The 17,025-nt window shown below is 47.6% G+C and overlaps 1 protein-coding gene across 1 annotated transcript in view; it reads left to right on the top strand.

The window, feature by feature from the left end:
* Nucleotides 1-17,025, top strand: part of LOC104075221 (SH3 and PX domain-containing protein 2A-like) — a gene marked incomplete at its 3' end in the record, with an annotated part of 75,297 nt that overhangs the window by 16,809 nt on the left and 41,463 nt on the right. Inside the window, exon 3 of the mRNA XM_009575650.1 lies at nucleotides 16,154-16,229. Within this exon, the coding sequence (XP_009573945.1) occupies nucleotides 16,154-16,229 (76 nt within the window). The remainder of the gene's footprint in view (nucleotides 1-16,153; nucleotides 16,230-17,025) is intronic.

Raw genomic sequence — 17,025 nt, 5'->3', positions numbered from 1 at the left:
ACAGGGTGATTATTTGAGGAGGGAGGGGGGTGTGGATTTAAATCGGTGCCGCTAATTTCTGCAAACAACCACATTATTTTTAATTCATACTCCAGACTCCCTCCACCCATGGCTTGATGTTAGGAGCTGTGAATTTTCCACGTCATAACAAAGTCCCTCTATAAAAGAGAGCCCTTTAAATATATTTTTAAAAATTGATTTCAGATACGTCAGGCTCTCAAGTAAGTCAGTCTTCAGAATGGAAAACTAACTCTTTCCTTCCCTCATAGTGACCTGTTAATTTATTTGTATTTCAGTAGCACATACCAGCTCTGAGCAGCCGTACGTCTCTGGTGTTAGGGACTGGAAAATGCATGAGAAGCCACAAACCCTGATGAATAAAACTGAAAGAAATAATCCCTTTGTTCACCATGATTAGTTAGGCTTGGGACCTCTCTATTGAGATAAAAGCCTTACATTGCTAGCAGTGTTTTACCGATGCAGGGAAGGCAGATGGAGACAACTGGGGTGAGACTTCAGGATCGAGCCACTTGTGCTGACGCTGGCTGTGCCCCTGCCCTGGGGAGATCAGCAGCCAGAGCTTCACGCAGGGAACGTTACAGTCGCAGCTTCCATGTGCTCCAGCCCACCAGCACTGGGGGCTGTTTTCCTCTGTGGGGGTGGCAGGTTTAAAAGCAAGCAACGTCTCGTACTTCTACCTCTGGTGAAAACTGTAATTCATAGTCTAAAGGCACGTAAGGGGTATTGGCTTTCTGTTTTATTTTCTTAGGATGATTAAAGCACCACAAAGGCTGCAAGGAAGAACACTGTTGGTTTTTTTTTGGCCTGCCCTGACTAAAGCAGAAAAGCTGAGGTTTAGAGATTTGGGCTTTGGATTCTCTGTTCTGCAAGAGCTTTCGTTTCCCATAGATTTTGAGAGGATAAATTCATTCGTGGCCATCAGGTGCCGATGCAGCAGTGACTGGGGTCATGATGAAAACTCAGACTGATAATTTTTTTCTCATGCAGAGTTTTAAATTCAGTCCTAGCTACTGTCCTAAGGACAGTAAAAGTTCATAGAAAATTCTCATCTTGTGAGATTGTCATCATCATGAACATCAGAAGTACGGAAATTCTAGCTGTATGTCCATCCTACAGGCCTTCAGTATTAGAATAGAATAGAGTATGTCAGTTGGAAGGGACCTACAATGCTCTTCTAGTCCAACTGCTTGACCACTTCAGGGCTGACCAAAAGTTAAAGCATGTTATTAAGGTCATTGTCTAAATGCCTCTTAAACATTGATAGGCTTGGGACATTGACCACCTCTCTAGGAATCCTGTTCCTGTGTTTGACCACCCTCTCAGTAAAGAGTATAAGCCAGTTTGTAGTTATTCATTGCCTACACAATCCTTGTGTACTCCCTGCTGTTAGTGGCACCGTAATAGCTCCCAGAGACTTCCCAGTTCCAAAGACAAATGTTTCCCTGGGAAGGGAATTTGGTTGTACTTGAAAATCCAGTGGCATCATGGAAGAAAGAATCGTCTTTGCATGAAGTGCCCAAGCATGGAAAAGTGGTCCTTCTACAATCTAGAAATCATTGATTTTGCAGAAATTGGCTCTTCCTCTTGCTTTTCTCAGTAGTTGCATTGTTTTTTCGTCTGCTTGCAGGCACACAGGGCCCCTGCACGTCTCCTGGAACTGGCGGACTCCTGAGCGTCAGCATTATGCTGAGAATCAACCCCATAACCTCCTAGCAGTATCTCTTCCTCCTCTTTGTTTTTCCTCCTTTCTCCATCTTCCTATCTGTTGCTAGAAATAGGTTCTTTCTGCGTGTATCAAATCTGGAAGCAATACCTCAAAGGACACATTCAGACTCAGGATATAAAGTTTGGAGTTCTTTTTCCATCTTTGACACTTGAGAGATGCTTTTAAGTAGATGAGATGCTATTACAGTGTCAGCCCATCTGTCATTGGAAGCATTGATGTTTGAATCATATTCTTCTGCTCGGTTTTAACAGAAAGGCAAGTGAAGCTGTCTGGCGGTTTGCCTTGTTGCTTGCCTCAATATGGCTAAGAAGGGAAATTTGTTTTCGTTTTCAAGGCTCTGTTGTATTTGCACTGTTTAATGCTGTTCTGTCCCACATCCAGGCAAGGGGATCGCCTCCTCAGGCTGCTCTTGCTGCCTGCAATGCTTGCCCCTTCACCTGCTGGTGCTGGCTTTCGAAATATGAGCATCTTCCTCCAGCTTCAAATCCTTCTCCACGTTGATACTAATCTGCAAGGTTCAAAGCAGGGGTGAGATTTCAAAGCCTCCTTAACCATGTTAGATCTGCAACGTGATGCTCAGGCCATGTTGAAAGCCCATGTGTTGAAGCACGTATAATCACATCCCTGCACCTGTTAGAGCAGGGAAAATTTCTTCTGAGTTTTGTTTCTGTTTTTCTTAAGCTACTCTCACGTTTTCCTTCGTTCCTGGCCAACGCGACATTCTCCTGCATCTGACCTCATGGAGAGCCGTGCACCAGCCCCAGATGAAGGGCTAGAAACAATTGTCTGCACCTGGCTGAGCAAAATAGGTTGTTTGTGTGTATGCATGTGTGTCTGGTAGTGTAATTTATTTGTTCAATTACTTGAGCCAAGGCTTCCCCCCAAAGGAAGCCCTAATTAAGCAAGATAACTTTGCATCTGGGTTGCTGGTAAAGAGCAGCTCACTGTGCTTGTATGCATGCTGGCCGCAGGTGTGTAGTTGCTGCCCTCCTATGCCCTTTTCTGTCCCTGTTTGATAATGAAGGGAGGTTAGCAGTAGCTGGGAGCGGATGAGGCTGGTGTCTTGCTTTCTGATGGAAAACAGGCCATTCTGTGCTCCGAAATAGTGTATCTTACCCTCAGCAGGGTACATACGTGGAATCTAATTTTCGAAGTTGCTTGTGTCTGGTAGAAAACAGCTGGTGTGTCATTTCTCCTTCCACCTCCTCCCCACTCCATTTCTTTTTTGGGATCCTTTTTTTAAAAAAATTGAAGGTTTAGGGCTAGCTTCTGCAGATGGCTGAAGCGGCAGTTCTCTGGAGAAGCTCTACCCGGATCTGTTACAGCCGTAATGCTGAGGCACTAAAGGCTGATCACATAAATAATCCTACGGAGCACACGAGAATCACATGGGCTCACCAAACCAGCAGCCAGGTCTAGATACCACAGTGCCATCAGACAGCTTGGCTGCTGCTGGTAAGGGAATTAAAGGGCCTGGACATTGCCGTAACCTCATTGATGCAAGTTACTGTGTTCCTGGATGCTTTCTGTGACAAAGCATCATCAAGTAATTTCGGGGGGATCTGTGAAATATTAATTCCCTGCCTGAGCCAGGGGCTAGGGCAGAAGAGAGCTGTGTGGTACCTGCAGCTTGTTGCTTAGACTTGGACTTTGCAACACATCTGCGGGGATGTTTCCACAGTCTGGGCATCCTTCTGATGTCTCTTTATTGTGGCTTTGTGTGATGGGGAGGAGGACAGACAGACGAGTGCAAACCCACGGGGAGGATGAGAAATAGCCCTGGATGCCTGCACAGTGCCCAGCAGGGTCAATGCAAGATGACTGTCATTCTTGTTTGGCCTGCCTGTCTGCCCCATCCAGCTTCTAAAGCCAGTCACAAGACGTGGAAAGGCACAGAAATCTGCGTCCTCACTGGTCTTGTCCTGAACGGACATCAGCCTGGCTGCCAAAGCAGCTCGTAGGTCACCTTCTTCCCCTCAGAAAGCCACTCAGAAATGTTTGGGAAGGAACTGCTGGATGGGATGAATTGTGGCTGCCTATTCCCTGCAGCTTGCTCTCCCCAGGACCCTTTCCTTGCATCACCCAAGCACACCCACATCATATAATCAGTATGTATCCTTCACCTGCCCACAGTGGATTGCATGTGTGGCCAGACAGGCTGGAGAAAACTTGTGTTTTCATTTTACGACAGAGTACGTGCCCAGTTATGTACAAACCGTCCCTGGTGATGCACCTCTTCTCATGTCATTGGAAGAGCATCTGCTAGAGGAGAGTGGGCATGGATGCTCACTGGCAAGGTGGATGTGTAGCCAGCTGCCTATGAAGCAAGGGGTGCTGGTGTGCAGCCCACGTGGCTCTGCGGCCACCCTCGGCTTAAAACTCGGGAACCGCTGCCCTGACGGGGATGGGAGAGGCATTCTCCTGCATGGGTGCAACAGCTCTGGCTTTAAAGGCATCGCCATGCTGCCTGTGGCAGGTAGCAGCGTATTGAGTACCTCCTGCACCTGATCCTGCTGGCCATGGTCCTGCTGTCAGGTCTTGCAAACAGGGATACAGTCTGGAAACCTCCTGATGGGAGGATGGAGCTGGAAGGAGTCCCTCTCTTCCCGGATGCAGGCGTTGGCTTCCATGTGCAGTTTGTCCCTCACAACTTGTAGCAGTTTTATCATCTGCAAGTTTGGAAAAGTCACAGCCCTGACAATATTTCCTGACAATGTGCCCGCGCCACTTAAAAGCTACTGAGATTAAAAAAGACGAAAAAAACTCCCACCGTTGTCAAAGACCTCCATCGATGCTTTTAATACCCTGCCAAGTATTACATGTGATTAGTTGGTATAATACACAGAATACAATCTGGTCTGCGAGCAGCGCGTCCAGAGGTGGATGATTATTACCTGAATGAAAATCCTGGAGTAACACACGAGCACACAGCGCGTAACGCGGAGGCCCCATAAACACTCGCTGTGCCCACCCTGCTCCGAGCCGCGCACACGCAGCCCCCATGGCCGCCATCCAAACCCATCGACTTTCCCAGGGTTTGCTTTCATTCTTAATTAAATTAACAAAGCTCGTCAGGCAGACATGTACTTACAAAAATAAGGTTTTAGTCCCAGCCTCCCTTCTCGGGGGCTGGGTCGGATTTGTCCTGTGGGACGTGTTGTCCCTCTTCCCATTGCAGTCTTGCGTCACAGTCTGGTCCATCTGCAAGGTCCTTCAGGACGGCTGCGCAGGTCCCTTGGGATCCTTCTTCTGGGCATGGGCTTTAAGGACTCAGGTGTTACCCAAATCCCCATTTTTTTTCAAAGAGAGAACAGTGTCCATGCTGCACGTTGGGGCAGCGATTGGAAGGAGCTGGTGTGGGTTTGAGTGTCCAGCTAAGGTGCCTGTGTTGTGTGGTTGTAGTAGTGACAGGAGGTCTCTTTGAAACAGCTTTTCTGATATCTGTGGACTTTGTCTCCCCTGCCCAGAAGTAAATCTTTCTGCAGAGAGAAACCCATCCGTGAAATGCCATTGCAATAGGCGCTGGTAAGAAGGACAGGCTGTTGCAAGCCTAGGTTTATTCTTGTATTCCAGCCCCTAAATCCTTCCCTCCCTCCCTCCATTGCAAGCTTAAGCAGGCAGCCCCAGCTTGGAGTCTGTCCTCTCTGCACACTGGACACCTTCACTGTCCCTGCGTGCCAGAGGAGCCTCCTTGGGGAGGTGCTGGCCCCCGGGGCTGGGCAGCGCCTGGAGCTGAAGGGCCCACGCTGGGGCTGGGAGCGTAAAGGCTGGCAGCTGGCTCTGGACTGTTGGAAACCGCCTGTCCTGCTGGCTGCTTGCTTACCTCCCTCGAGGCCCCGAGCAAGGTATCTGTTACACGTGCAGCTCCGTTTGCCCGCTTGGGCGGTGGGATCTGTTGTCTGTGCTCCTTTCTAAATCCTCCCCAAAAACGGGAGACACGTGTTTGGAACCAGATACGCAGGCAAAACATCTCGGGGTTTGGAGGTAGGGAGAGAGGGAGAAAAGAAGACAAAGGAGTCTCCTCCCAGCGTGGAGTTAAAACCTGTGGTTGTTTTGTTTGGCACGGTTTCTTCATTGTACTGAGCTGGGCCGTCGCTCTCCCCTGTCTCCCCAGAGCTACAAGTAGTGTCCTACAGAGATGAGTAGACACCATTTCAGATGGAGTTTCTGAAGTAAAATGTGCCATTGTGTTCGGAGCTATTGTTTCTGTTTTCAATATTGAAGTTACTCGTGGTTTCCAGGGGACAATATATCAAGCAGAGCTAACAGGCTGTAGAGAAGATGTAGATTATGAAAACAGAGGGATTAAGTTTCATACATTTGGAGCTAAAGCCTCATCTCTCTCATAGTAGAGATGGGGAAGTAGTCTTGCAGGCTCACAAAACTCTACCAATTTAGCTAAGGGTGTTGTTTTAAGCAGGTTTAGTTAAAACCGCGGTCACCACTGTGTGAGCAACAGAAGTCTCTCTAAGGATGGATTCTCCAGATGCAAGATCAATGACCACTCAATGTATAAATCAGGTTTCAGAGCATTCCTGTGCCAGGCTTTGCACTGGTTCAAACAAAATCGGTTTGCGGAGCTGGAGTGGGTAGGCTGGGCAGCCCCTGCCTAAAACACCGATGAAATCAAGCAGTTACATCTGTATGAGAGAGCAGTAAGGAAGGGTAGAAGAGGGCATTGCATGACAGATGTGATTCTCCAGCCCCTGACACCCCTATTGCTCTGGGGGACCGGCTGGACCCAGGAAGAGTCAGGCTGGCACATGAGGGGGTCCTTAAATGAAGAATCAGCCCCTCTCCCCGCCCAACCCCAACCCCACCCCCCCGCAAGATGCCATCCTAAATCTGTGACATTGCAGAGCAGGCCAGGAGTTTTGTTTTCTGGATAATCTGACAGCACTGGACAAAACAGATGGGGGCAAAACCAAACCAGCCTGAAAATTGTGCTGATCTTAATATTTGGTGTGTGATTTCTGTTAACAGCGAGTGTGTAATTAATAGCAGCACTCTGCTAATGGCTCTGTGCTGCTTTTAGGATGCACCCTCCAGCACCTTGCTTGCAGCTGCAATGCAGCGTTCGCCAGTGCTGCCAGGGGTTTCCCAAGGACCGGAGGGTTTGAAGCCCTGCAGCCTCCCGCCGTCCCGTCCAGCCTTTGCGCTGGGCAGAGCTGCTCCTGCCAGGAGAGACAAACAGTCTCTCCTGCGCAGGATTTAGCCACTTGCAGTTTTTGCATTGTGAGGTCTTCAGAGTGGCTCGGTAAGGTTGATGCACCGATAAACCCAAAAAGCTCAGTAGGCCTACACTGTATTTCAATGGTTGGCTTGAAAGGATTGAAATTTAAAGAAGGATGGAAGGTAAAGATTTTTTTAAATTCCCAGGTGATGTAGGAAGTGGTGATTAATGGAATTGACCTTGGTGCTTTTCTCCCTTTCAGTAAAGCTCTTAGAGTTGCCATCGTGTCTAAAAATGGGGCCTTTGCTCTCACAGTGCTGTCAGATGTAGTTCTGCTGCTGTCTGGAGGCCAGTGCTACAGGAGAGCTCGGTCCTGCTCCCCTTAATGTCCAAGGGCAATTGTCACCATTGCTGCAGTGTCTGTCATTGGAGCGTGTTGATCTCTTGCCACTTGTGTGCAGTCTGAAGGGACACTTCAAGGCCTGTGATTTTTGTAAGGAAGAAAAGCTGCAGGAGGTGAGGAAGGATGCTCTACAGTTGAGGTCAGCTTTTCTCCCCAGCCAGGATCTTCGCTGTGACCTGCAGTGAGCCTTCTAGGACATGCCCAGGTTGAACAGCCTGAGCACCTGGGCTGGCTCTGGATGTGCTAGCTCCGGAAAAAAGGCAAAACACTTGCACTCCTTCCCAACATTATGGGCCTTCCTCAGAAGCCTGGCTAATTGACCTGATGGGGCACGGCATCAGCGTGGCTGACATGTCTGCACGACCCTGCTGTGCAACATAACTGCAGCATTCAGCTCTCCACACCTCTCTAAAACAGGCATTATGGTATGGCCTTACTTCCCAGGGATGCTGATGGGACAAATCCACTGTAGGTACCAGAGTAACAAGGGACGTATAATCACCATGGAGAGATGGAAAAGTATGAAGTAGCCTTTGTCCAAGCATCTTCCAGTGTGGTTAAGTCGGATGAGGCCAGTCTAATTTAGTACTGGGGAAAGAAAATGCTTCTGGCAGGAGACATCAATAGCTGCTCTGTGAAAGGACAGTGTGGGCTTTCTGAGAAGCTCTTCAGAGATGCACCAAGTGCCTCTGTCATCCCAAACCAGCACCTCCGAATGTTTTGCCAGTCTGTGTTAGCCACAAACGCTGGGCTCGTTTTGCGGAGCCTTTAGAGAAAGCCGCATTTCTGCATGAAAAATAGCAAATGTCTCGGCCGGGAAGCAGCATTCCCTCTTTTGATGGATCGTGTTGGGGAAAGAACTCCATTCTCTGCTCCCCCCTTCTCCTCCCCTGGCTGTTTTAGTTGGATTCTGAGAGGTTTGTAAGATTTCCAAGATTTCTGGTGGAAATTTTCAGACCTGAGAGAGGCATTTTCCCTCTGGGGATTACACCATGCTGTAAATGTCTGTTCTCTTTATTTTATATGCGTTTTCCTGCTTTTGTTTGACTTTCTCATGGATTGCACTATATTTAATTCAAAACATATCCTATAGTGCTGCAATTGTCAGGCATGTCAGCCTGTTATCCGGACAGTTTTTGCTTTAATTTTTTTTTTTTCTTTCAAAATAAAAGGAAAGCCAGTTGCTGCTGCTTCTCAGGGATTGAATTAATGTACTTCTCTTGCGTGCTGTGGCATCATGTAACACCAGGAGAGAGCCAGCATCACTGGCTGCCTGATATAATTTGCTGCACTGTGGAACAGGTTACTGCTTTAGGAAGAGATGGAGTTTCACATCCTTCTGCTGCATAAGATGTCAGTTATACGTGTGAGCAGCTAACAGATGGGCTGTGCTGTGCTCAGTCTGTTTCATGCCCTCACCCAAAGATCTCCAGGTCTTTTGCAAAGTTTTGCTAATTGATCTTATGCTCAGGAACAGCTCTGTTTTGGCTGATTGTGAAGGGGTGAGAGTTAGGCAGACCTCCTGCTGTCTTGTGTCTGTGAGAGCAAACTGATTTGTTGTTCCTGTGAGGGGGTGAAGCAGAGGAGGGATAAAAAGAAGCTCAGTGTGACCCACATCCAAGAGGATATCCTCCAACAGCTGTATCCTGCACAGGGATCTGCCCCAAGGGCAGTGGTTTTGTTCCCCATCATACATGAGCTTCTGTCATTGATCTCAGCAGGTACGGTCCTAGGCTGGAGTAAATCAGGTCCTTCCACTTATGTCATGGACGCTCTGCTGATTAACCTTAGCTGATTAACTGTCCTGAAATCAAACTATTGAGGAAGTGATCTTCTTTGAACAGGCATATAAAACGTGAATCTGTAGAGACAGGCTCTCATGTTCTCTACTTTCTTGCTTGTTCTCACTGCTGGCATTTAAACGCTGATATGTTACCTAATAGCATGAGATCCTTTTGCTGGAAATGGTGACTAACCATCTTCCTTAAGTGAAAGACCCCCCTGGATGCTCTGGTTAACCAGGATTTGGAATATGCTACAGATGGACAAGCCCACAAATGGGAGGATAAGCATATCTGAAAACCACCGATAATACTTTTCCATTTGCTTCTGTCCTGATTTTAGAAGAGTACAGTTCCTCTGAATTCAGTCTCTGACTCCTGCTCTGCAGCATGAGGCTCAGAGCATTTGATGGCTCTTGATTAAATCTCATGCCACCTTCCTGAGATCTGTCTCGCATTTTGCAGATGCAAAAGCAGATACAGGGCCAGAGAGGTTTATCCATGGGAAAACTCTGGCAGACAGCAGAATTCAATCTGGTTCCGGCCTTTCCCTTTCTTGCAGATCACACCATTTATAACTCAAAATATAGCTGATGAAGCTGTAGCCATCAGTTATGTCAACGAGCAGCACAGCTGGTTTTCAACTTCAAAATGAAAGGAAATTGCTGCTGCTCCTCAGGGTTTTAATTAATAACTCTTCTTCTATTCTGATCTCTTACCTCCCCTTCTCATCTAAGCTTTCATTATCTACATCAGGGATTTTCAACCTTTTCTGATTTGCAGATGCCCTGAACCCCTCCTGCTGAGGGTGTGAGTTCCATCATCACCAGTTTTAGATCTCTGGTAGCACTTTGCTTTTCTCCCGGTTCCTTTGGCAGCCCTCTCTTAAAAATGTGCACACAACTGCATACGCATACAGATGCCTTCTCTCCTCTGCCCCATCTCTCAGTTGGCTGTAGCCCCTCTTTCCTCCTTGGGGCTCTGAGCTCAGGTCAGCCTCACGAGAAGGGATCACTGAAAGCTGGGATCACCGTATGCCTGGTGCCTAATTGTCCTTAAGTACTTTACTTTCTAAGTCCAGCAGTGGCTAAATTAAAGTTATTGTCGGCTTGCCTCATTTTTAATGAAAAATGCATTTTCTAATGAGCACTTGGAAAATGGGAAGCTAATATGTCTCTTGGCATTCAGTGTAGGAAGAGTTGTGGCCTTGGGACCACTTGAGTGACCGAGAGTAAGGTGGCAAACTCCCCAGGGTTTCTGGGGGCACCTTGCCAAAAATCTGCTGCTCATAGTCTCTTGGTCATAGTTTGATTTTCATCCGCTGCTTCTCTGGGACAAAAGTAAATTAGACACTGCGGCCCCATCTCTCTCTGCAAAAGGTCAGAGTCCTCCCTTTGCAGCCATGGATGTTGTTTCGCTTGCCAAAGTAAGGGGTTTGGATGAAAGTCATCCTCAGGGTCTTTGTGTGTTAAAATAAATCTCCCATGATTGCAGTGCTGACCTCCTGCGGGACTTTGATTTTATCTGTGCACATGGCAAACCTCCATCCACTTGAAGAGGAACCAGCAAGATATGCACACTGATAAGAGATTATGTGGGTGTCCTAATTTGCTCATTTTAAGAAGTGTGGAGAACTTCACTCTTCTGACTGGGGAAGAGTTAAAACTGCTGCAAGGAAGGAAGGGGAGGAATTAACAGCCCAGCGGGAAACTCCAGCTGAAGTCTGTAGCGTAAGGCATAGGTGGAGGTCAGGTAACTCTCTCAGTGGGAGTTAGACTTGGTCACAAACTTCCAAAACCTTGAGACCAAATCAGGAACAAAGTTCCCACTGGCAAATGCCACAGGATCAGGCCATTAAGCAGTTTATATGTTCATGTTCCCTGCACTGGTTGGCTTACAGCAGAGTAAAAGCCTCTCTTGCAAAAAAGAAGTCACCCCTTAGTCTCAGCTGCTGTAAGTCTAAAACAGAAAGAATTGTTGTTTTATGAAAATCTAACCAAGATAAATAAAATGTAGTAAGTAAATTATTATCAGGAAGATACTTGGCTTCTCGTCCTCAGAGATGCTACTTGTAGCATCTTAAGGGGTGCTTGTTTTTGTTTGTTAGATTTTTAGTCAGGTGGTACCATCGCAAGGTAGACGGGGGCTGAATCTTATTTTAACAGCAGAACTGATGTGAAGTGACCATAAATGCCATCAGCTGGTGATTGCTGAGCCCAAATGGTCCGTGTGTGCAAGAGCATCTCTTTCTTCCTGGTATATTCCTGTTCTTACATAAAGGTGGCCTGAAGCAGAAGAAATGAGAAGGAAGTAACAGCTTAGCTGTAAGTGAGGACATTGGCTACACCTCTTATTTCCCATTTACATGCATGAGGCAGCTTCCAGAGCTCCCTACATTTATATCAAAAGCATGGAGTCTCTATGTTATTTGCCTTTCAGTTTCTGGACCTTGAAGGATGAATTGCAGGTCATGTTTGCAAATTTATGCTTTGCACCATAAAAGCTAGAGTAGTTTTTGTTTGGTTGTTTTTTGCAGGGAATGCCAATTCTTAAACAGTTGCTCACCTCCAGGAGCTGGGACTTCAACAAAAAGGGCAGTTATTATGAGAGTTGATACCACTGAAATCTTCCTATTCCGTTCTTACAAGTCAAGTGATTTCATGGTTATGTGCAAGCAGTAAGGAGTGGAGTGGGCCAGTGCGCTGAGCCTGCTCTCACTTCAATGACCAGCAACTCACGCGAGTAATTCCCTTGATTTTTAATGCGATTAATTGCGTGATCATTTGCTGACCACTGTAAGAAAGTCATAATCTGGACCACAAGGTTTACAGCACATATTCTAAATGAGTTTAGCGCAGAAGCAAGAATGAAGCTGCTTGGGGCAGAAGGCAGGACTCCGTGCAGGACTTATGTAGGAAATCTGTTGGCAAACCCAGAGCAGTGTGGAGAGACAAAGCCTGGAGATGTGATTTTGGTGGTGAGTTATTTGTGGATGTGCATCTGTTGTGCCAGAAGCAGGAGTGGGACGTGTTTGTTCAGCCTGACTCCAGACATGCTGCCTGAATGGGTGGGAAGCTCACTTCCCAGTTTCCATATACCCTCCCTGTTTCCAAACGGATCCCCCACCCTGTGACACAGTGACATGGTAACAGATTTCTTTCTGCTCATCACACCGGTCATACAATTGGAGGCTCCCCCATGGTGGGATTCACATACTAAAGCTTGTAAGCAGATGAACTAAGTACGAGCTCCCCCAGGTTTGCCAAAATTGCCCACTTGTGTTTTCTTGCCTGCCCAAAGCCAGCTACAGCCCTAACTCCATCCTTCGGGACTCCAAATCCAGACTTCCCTTCTTTCTCTTCATGCTGGGATGGTTTTACTCTAGGCGACATGATGACTTTCTTCAGCAAATCTCGTCCCTAAGTTAAATGTCATATATCAAAGATGTGAGCAACAACTTGTGGAGACTGCCTGTGTCTGAGCAGAATAACCTGGGGCATTAAGTGACGGATTTTTTTCATCAATCATATGTATATTTGCAATAATAACAATAGTAGTTTCCTTTAATGGAAAAACATTTGTCCCAGACTAAAGAGTTTTCGAATTTCAGATGCTCTGCAGACATCTAATTAAGTGAACCGAAAATCTGTTTATTGGTCTTTGGCTGTTAATCATCCACGTGGGGAAAGTGCTGTGACTACCAGGAGGAGTTTCTGTCATTCAGCCCTTAGCTCCCTCCATTCCTGGCTGCTCCATTTATCTCCATGGTTAGTGTCTCCTCTTGTCAGAGCCAGGCTGAGTGGGGCTGTTAGGCATTGGCTCAGGATACCCCATCACCTCTGGGAGATTTGGGTTGTTTCATTTGGGCCCATTGCTGGTTTTTTCCCCCTGTATCCATCTCTTCCTCGTCTTCTGCTTCGCATCCTTCTCCGTGGGTGACAGGATACAGAATCCTGCTTTTCTAGGATTTTAGATCTAACTTGCACTGGCTTTGAATGGCAGAACAGGGTGCAGGGAAGTGCTGAGGAAGGCTCCATGCTTCTGCTGCTCTTTGTTTGGCTTTAACATCCTGAAGGGTTTCCTGCACTGCAGAGCTGAAGGGCAGTCATTACCTTCCAGTCTGTGTTGCAGGTTCTCTGTGCTGTTAGTACTCATCCGTACAGACATTGTTACGCTGGGAGTGCTTTTTTAGGCGTTAATGAGAACAGCCGGGCATAGAGGCAGGGGTGCAGTTGCTGGGCTGCAGTTATGTCCTTGCTCAGATCCTTTTTACGTCTGTTGGGTTTCCCATGTCATGCCTGAGATTCAGCCAGTAGTTTCCTCCTGAACCTCCTGCACAGCTGCCCAACACTAGCCTGTCTCTCTTGCTGGGGCAGCACAAATACCAGACCCAACTCGTTGGTCCAGGGGCCGATCTGCAAGTGTCGTCTGGGGTCAAGGGCTTGGAGGGGGACTGTCACACTCCTCCATGGGTGCCCAACCTTGTATGGCCTTTTAGAGGAGCAGCAACTTCACTCCTTGTCTTCAGTTTCACACAAACGTGTGCATGTTGCCCATTGGGATATTGTCTCATAGATCGAAGATGATGAGAAATCTTCCATGCTTCCCGGGGACTTTGCGTTGGGACAGGCTGTGTCCCCATGAATTGCATCGGTGGCCTCCTGAGCGCCTCTGCCTCCCCCCAGCTCCCTGCCATCCAGACCCTCCCAGCGGAGGCAAGAGCCAGGGCGGAAAGTGTAGTCTAGGAAAGTGTAGCCAAACTCTTCCAGCTGCAGTTTATTGTATCTATTTTGCTGATATCCACCCTTTAGATAAATAGCGCTAAGTTATACACCTTGGGACTCTCTTGATGTGGTTAAAAAGGCTTGTATTAGCCAAGCTAATCTAACTCCAAGAATAACCATGGGAATTTGACTGTATAAGTTCCAGCTTGAATCAGTCACCGTGTAGTAAAGTGAGAATTGCCTTCCTGGCTAAAAGTGTAGCAACAGTGAAACTTCAAGTCAATCGGTGGGGATTCCCACCCCCTCTTTTTTTTTTTCTTTGAACAAAACTCCTGCCCATGCCTGACCTCAGACACCCGGAGCTCTACCTACAAGAAAACAAAATTTCCCATTTTCAATAAAAACCATGTCTCTGTAGGCAGAAAAGTGAGTTAGCTAACAATCTGCAAAGCTATGGTCTATTTATTTACCAGGCCGACTCCCTGATGGGGAAACATGTGGGATCTTTTAACTTTTTCTCCTGCACAGATGTTCCTTCTACTCCCGAGTTTCCTCTTGATCTTTGGTTTGCTGTACCATATGGTGAAAATGCTGGAGATGTGTGCGGTGGAAGAGGAGAAGGATTCTGTGTGCTTAAAACAAAAACAGTAAAAAAAAAAAAAATTCTGACTGTTTTTTTCCCCATGTTAGCAAAAAAATATTTTTTAAAGGAAATCTGTTGAGGTAGCAAAACCTCTGTTAACTCACACACCCTCACTGTTGGACACGTAGCATTGATGAGATTAAATGTTGATTGACAAGCCCCTGCCCCCTACAGCTTTTGCTGCCACTTTAGGTATTTGTATTGAGCTGTAGATCCAGTTCAGGTGAGGAGATAGGGGTCCTGAAAGGTCAAGTAACAGGACCGCTTGCTTTCCTTCCTTACCTTCCTCAGAGGCCACAGGGCCTGAGGACTGCGGGTTGAAAGACATCTCTCCTGGTCTGTTGGAAGCGAGTCACTGGGCTAGCAGGAGCTTTGGTGTTCCCCCAGCCGAAGGGAGCCAGGGCTTCTCTGTAGGATCAACAGGGACATAGAGCATTGCGTTGTACATCTGAAACGTGGGAGAAAATGAAATAGAATATGAAGATTTGGGTATTTATCTTGGAGGCACCACGGGCTGAATGACAGCGAAAGGGTGCAGAGGGTAAATGGGAGGGGTGAGAGGCTCTGGCAGTTTTCAGGGCTGAGGACGATCTCTTGGGCAGGTCCGTGAAGGTGCCTCTGGAGCAGCTGTTTCTTTCCTTTCTGGCTGAGGTTGTGCATGGCCTTTCAGCTGGTGTTCAGCCTCAGTGGCACTGGTCCATCCAGGCTCATCACCCAAAAAGAAATTGTAGGGCTGATTTAGGAACATCAGGTCAGCGTACTGCTTTCCTAGGCTTGCTTCCATAGAAAGTCACTGGTGATCGGCAGTCTGCTCCACCGTGCAAGCTGGCCATAGCCATCAATGAGCTCCTCAGGTTGAAGGCTGGTTGCAGCTCTCTGATAGAACAGGATCCTGAGTCTGGTCGGCCCTTAGGGGTGTGTTAGAAACAGGTGGTTGTAGTGGGCAGGGTTTAGGAGCTGATGGGGCAAGATCTTAGCTCAGGTGGTCCATAACCACGTACTCAGTGGTGCTTGTCACAGGCTGAGGGCACATCCACCGTGAGGTGTGCCTTCTGCCCATTCGAGGTGGTGTCCTCCAGGATGCTCTGCTCTCCCAGGGCTCCCTCACTGCTCCCCTTTCTCTGGTGCTGTCCTCCATGTAGGGACTGCAGTGGAAGATATTCCCCAAACCCATCTCTTCTTGGGAAAGCAGGAGTGCTCTTACTGGACCAGGGCAGCGGGCAGTGCCTTGCCAGCAAGAAGGCAGAGTGGGTGTTTTATTAAATAACCTTTAATCCGGTTGCTTGAACAGCATTTTTAGCCAGGCGGGTGGTCTGTCGCAGGGACAGGTAAAAACTCTGTCTCCACCAATGCAGGCAAGCTGTGGATTAGAGACGAGGCGTGTGTTTTGTAACGAAGGATGAGACCCTAATTTTAGAATGGTGGCAAGGCCGGGCTCAGATGTCTGCCTGGGCCCTGTCCCAGCTTCTCTGCCCTGCCAGACACTTGCCCTCCCTTTCTTGGAGTGAACTGTATCATACCTTTTTATGTACAGAATCCCCTGCAACGAGGCAGAGGGATTCCTGCTGTTGCTTTGCTTTGCTAATCCTCTTTTAAACCACACACAGACCAAGAGATCCCCTGGTCCCTATACAGCCGGTCCGTATTTTCCCCCTAAGATGTTTGTTCTGTTTCCTTCGCAGATGCAGCTTCTGGACAAGTTCCCTATTGAAGGAGGCCAGAAAGACCCCAAGCAAAGAATCATCCCTTTTCTACCAGGTAATGTGGGAAAAGCCCTAAATAAGATGAGTGAGAGCAGTTGGGGACTGGTCTTACAAATGCCTTTTCCCTGGGAGCTCATACATGCTGCCCTGTGATACCAGACCTCCACCTCCTCCTAAAATAACTGGCACGGTGTTTAGGGCTCCCGGGAGATCTTGCATCAGCTGTTCAGGTTCAGGTTGGCTCGTGCCCTGCCGCACAAAGGGATTTGATGGCTTCTGGGGGGCTGTGCCTGTGGGGTGCAACCAGACAGCCTGAGCTTGGGCCGCCAGTTGGGAGGCCACTGGAGACCAGAGACACCGTTGTCTTTGTTTCTGAATGCTGTGGCTCTGCAGACACTGTTACTGTACAATAAGGAATGAATAATTACAGTTGCCACTGGGATATAAAGGAAACTGAAAGAAGGTTAAATGCAAACAGGGATTTCTGCAACACTGGCCAAAAAGATAAGTAAATATCTCTTTGGCCTGAGCCACTGTCCCTTTGACAGCTTTCAGAGAGGGGCTGGACGTGATGGATATCCTCTCCTCAGGGTAACAGCACACACTTCCACACAGCTTCTTCCAGCAGCGACTGCAGGGATGGCACGGGGGAGATGAGCAGACCGCAGCGTGCTCTTGGAAATGCACGCTCGGGCCAGCTCTCTATTGTCTGGCTGCACAATCCTGGCTGTTGGTTTAAAATTTGGCTCGCTGCACTGCCTGTCAGGATAAATGGAGTATTTTCAGCCTTTTAAAAGATCCATTCTGTCTTTAACTATAAAAAAGAGATCCCAAATCTTTCTCAAAGGCCT

Source organism: Fulmarus glacialis, unplaced genomic scaffold (genome assembly GCF_000690835.1).
Source record: "Fulmarus glacialis isolate BGI_N327 unplaced genomic scaffold, ASM69083v1 scaffold13374, whole genome shotgun sequence".
NCBI lineage: Eukaryota > Metazoa > Chordata > Aves > Procellariiformes > Procellariidae > Fulmarus > Fulmarus glacialis.
This window is presented reverse-complemented; position numbering and strand designations above follow the sequence as displayed.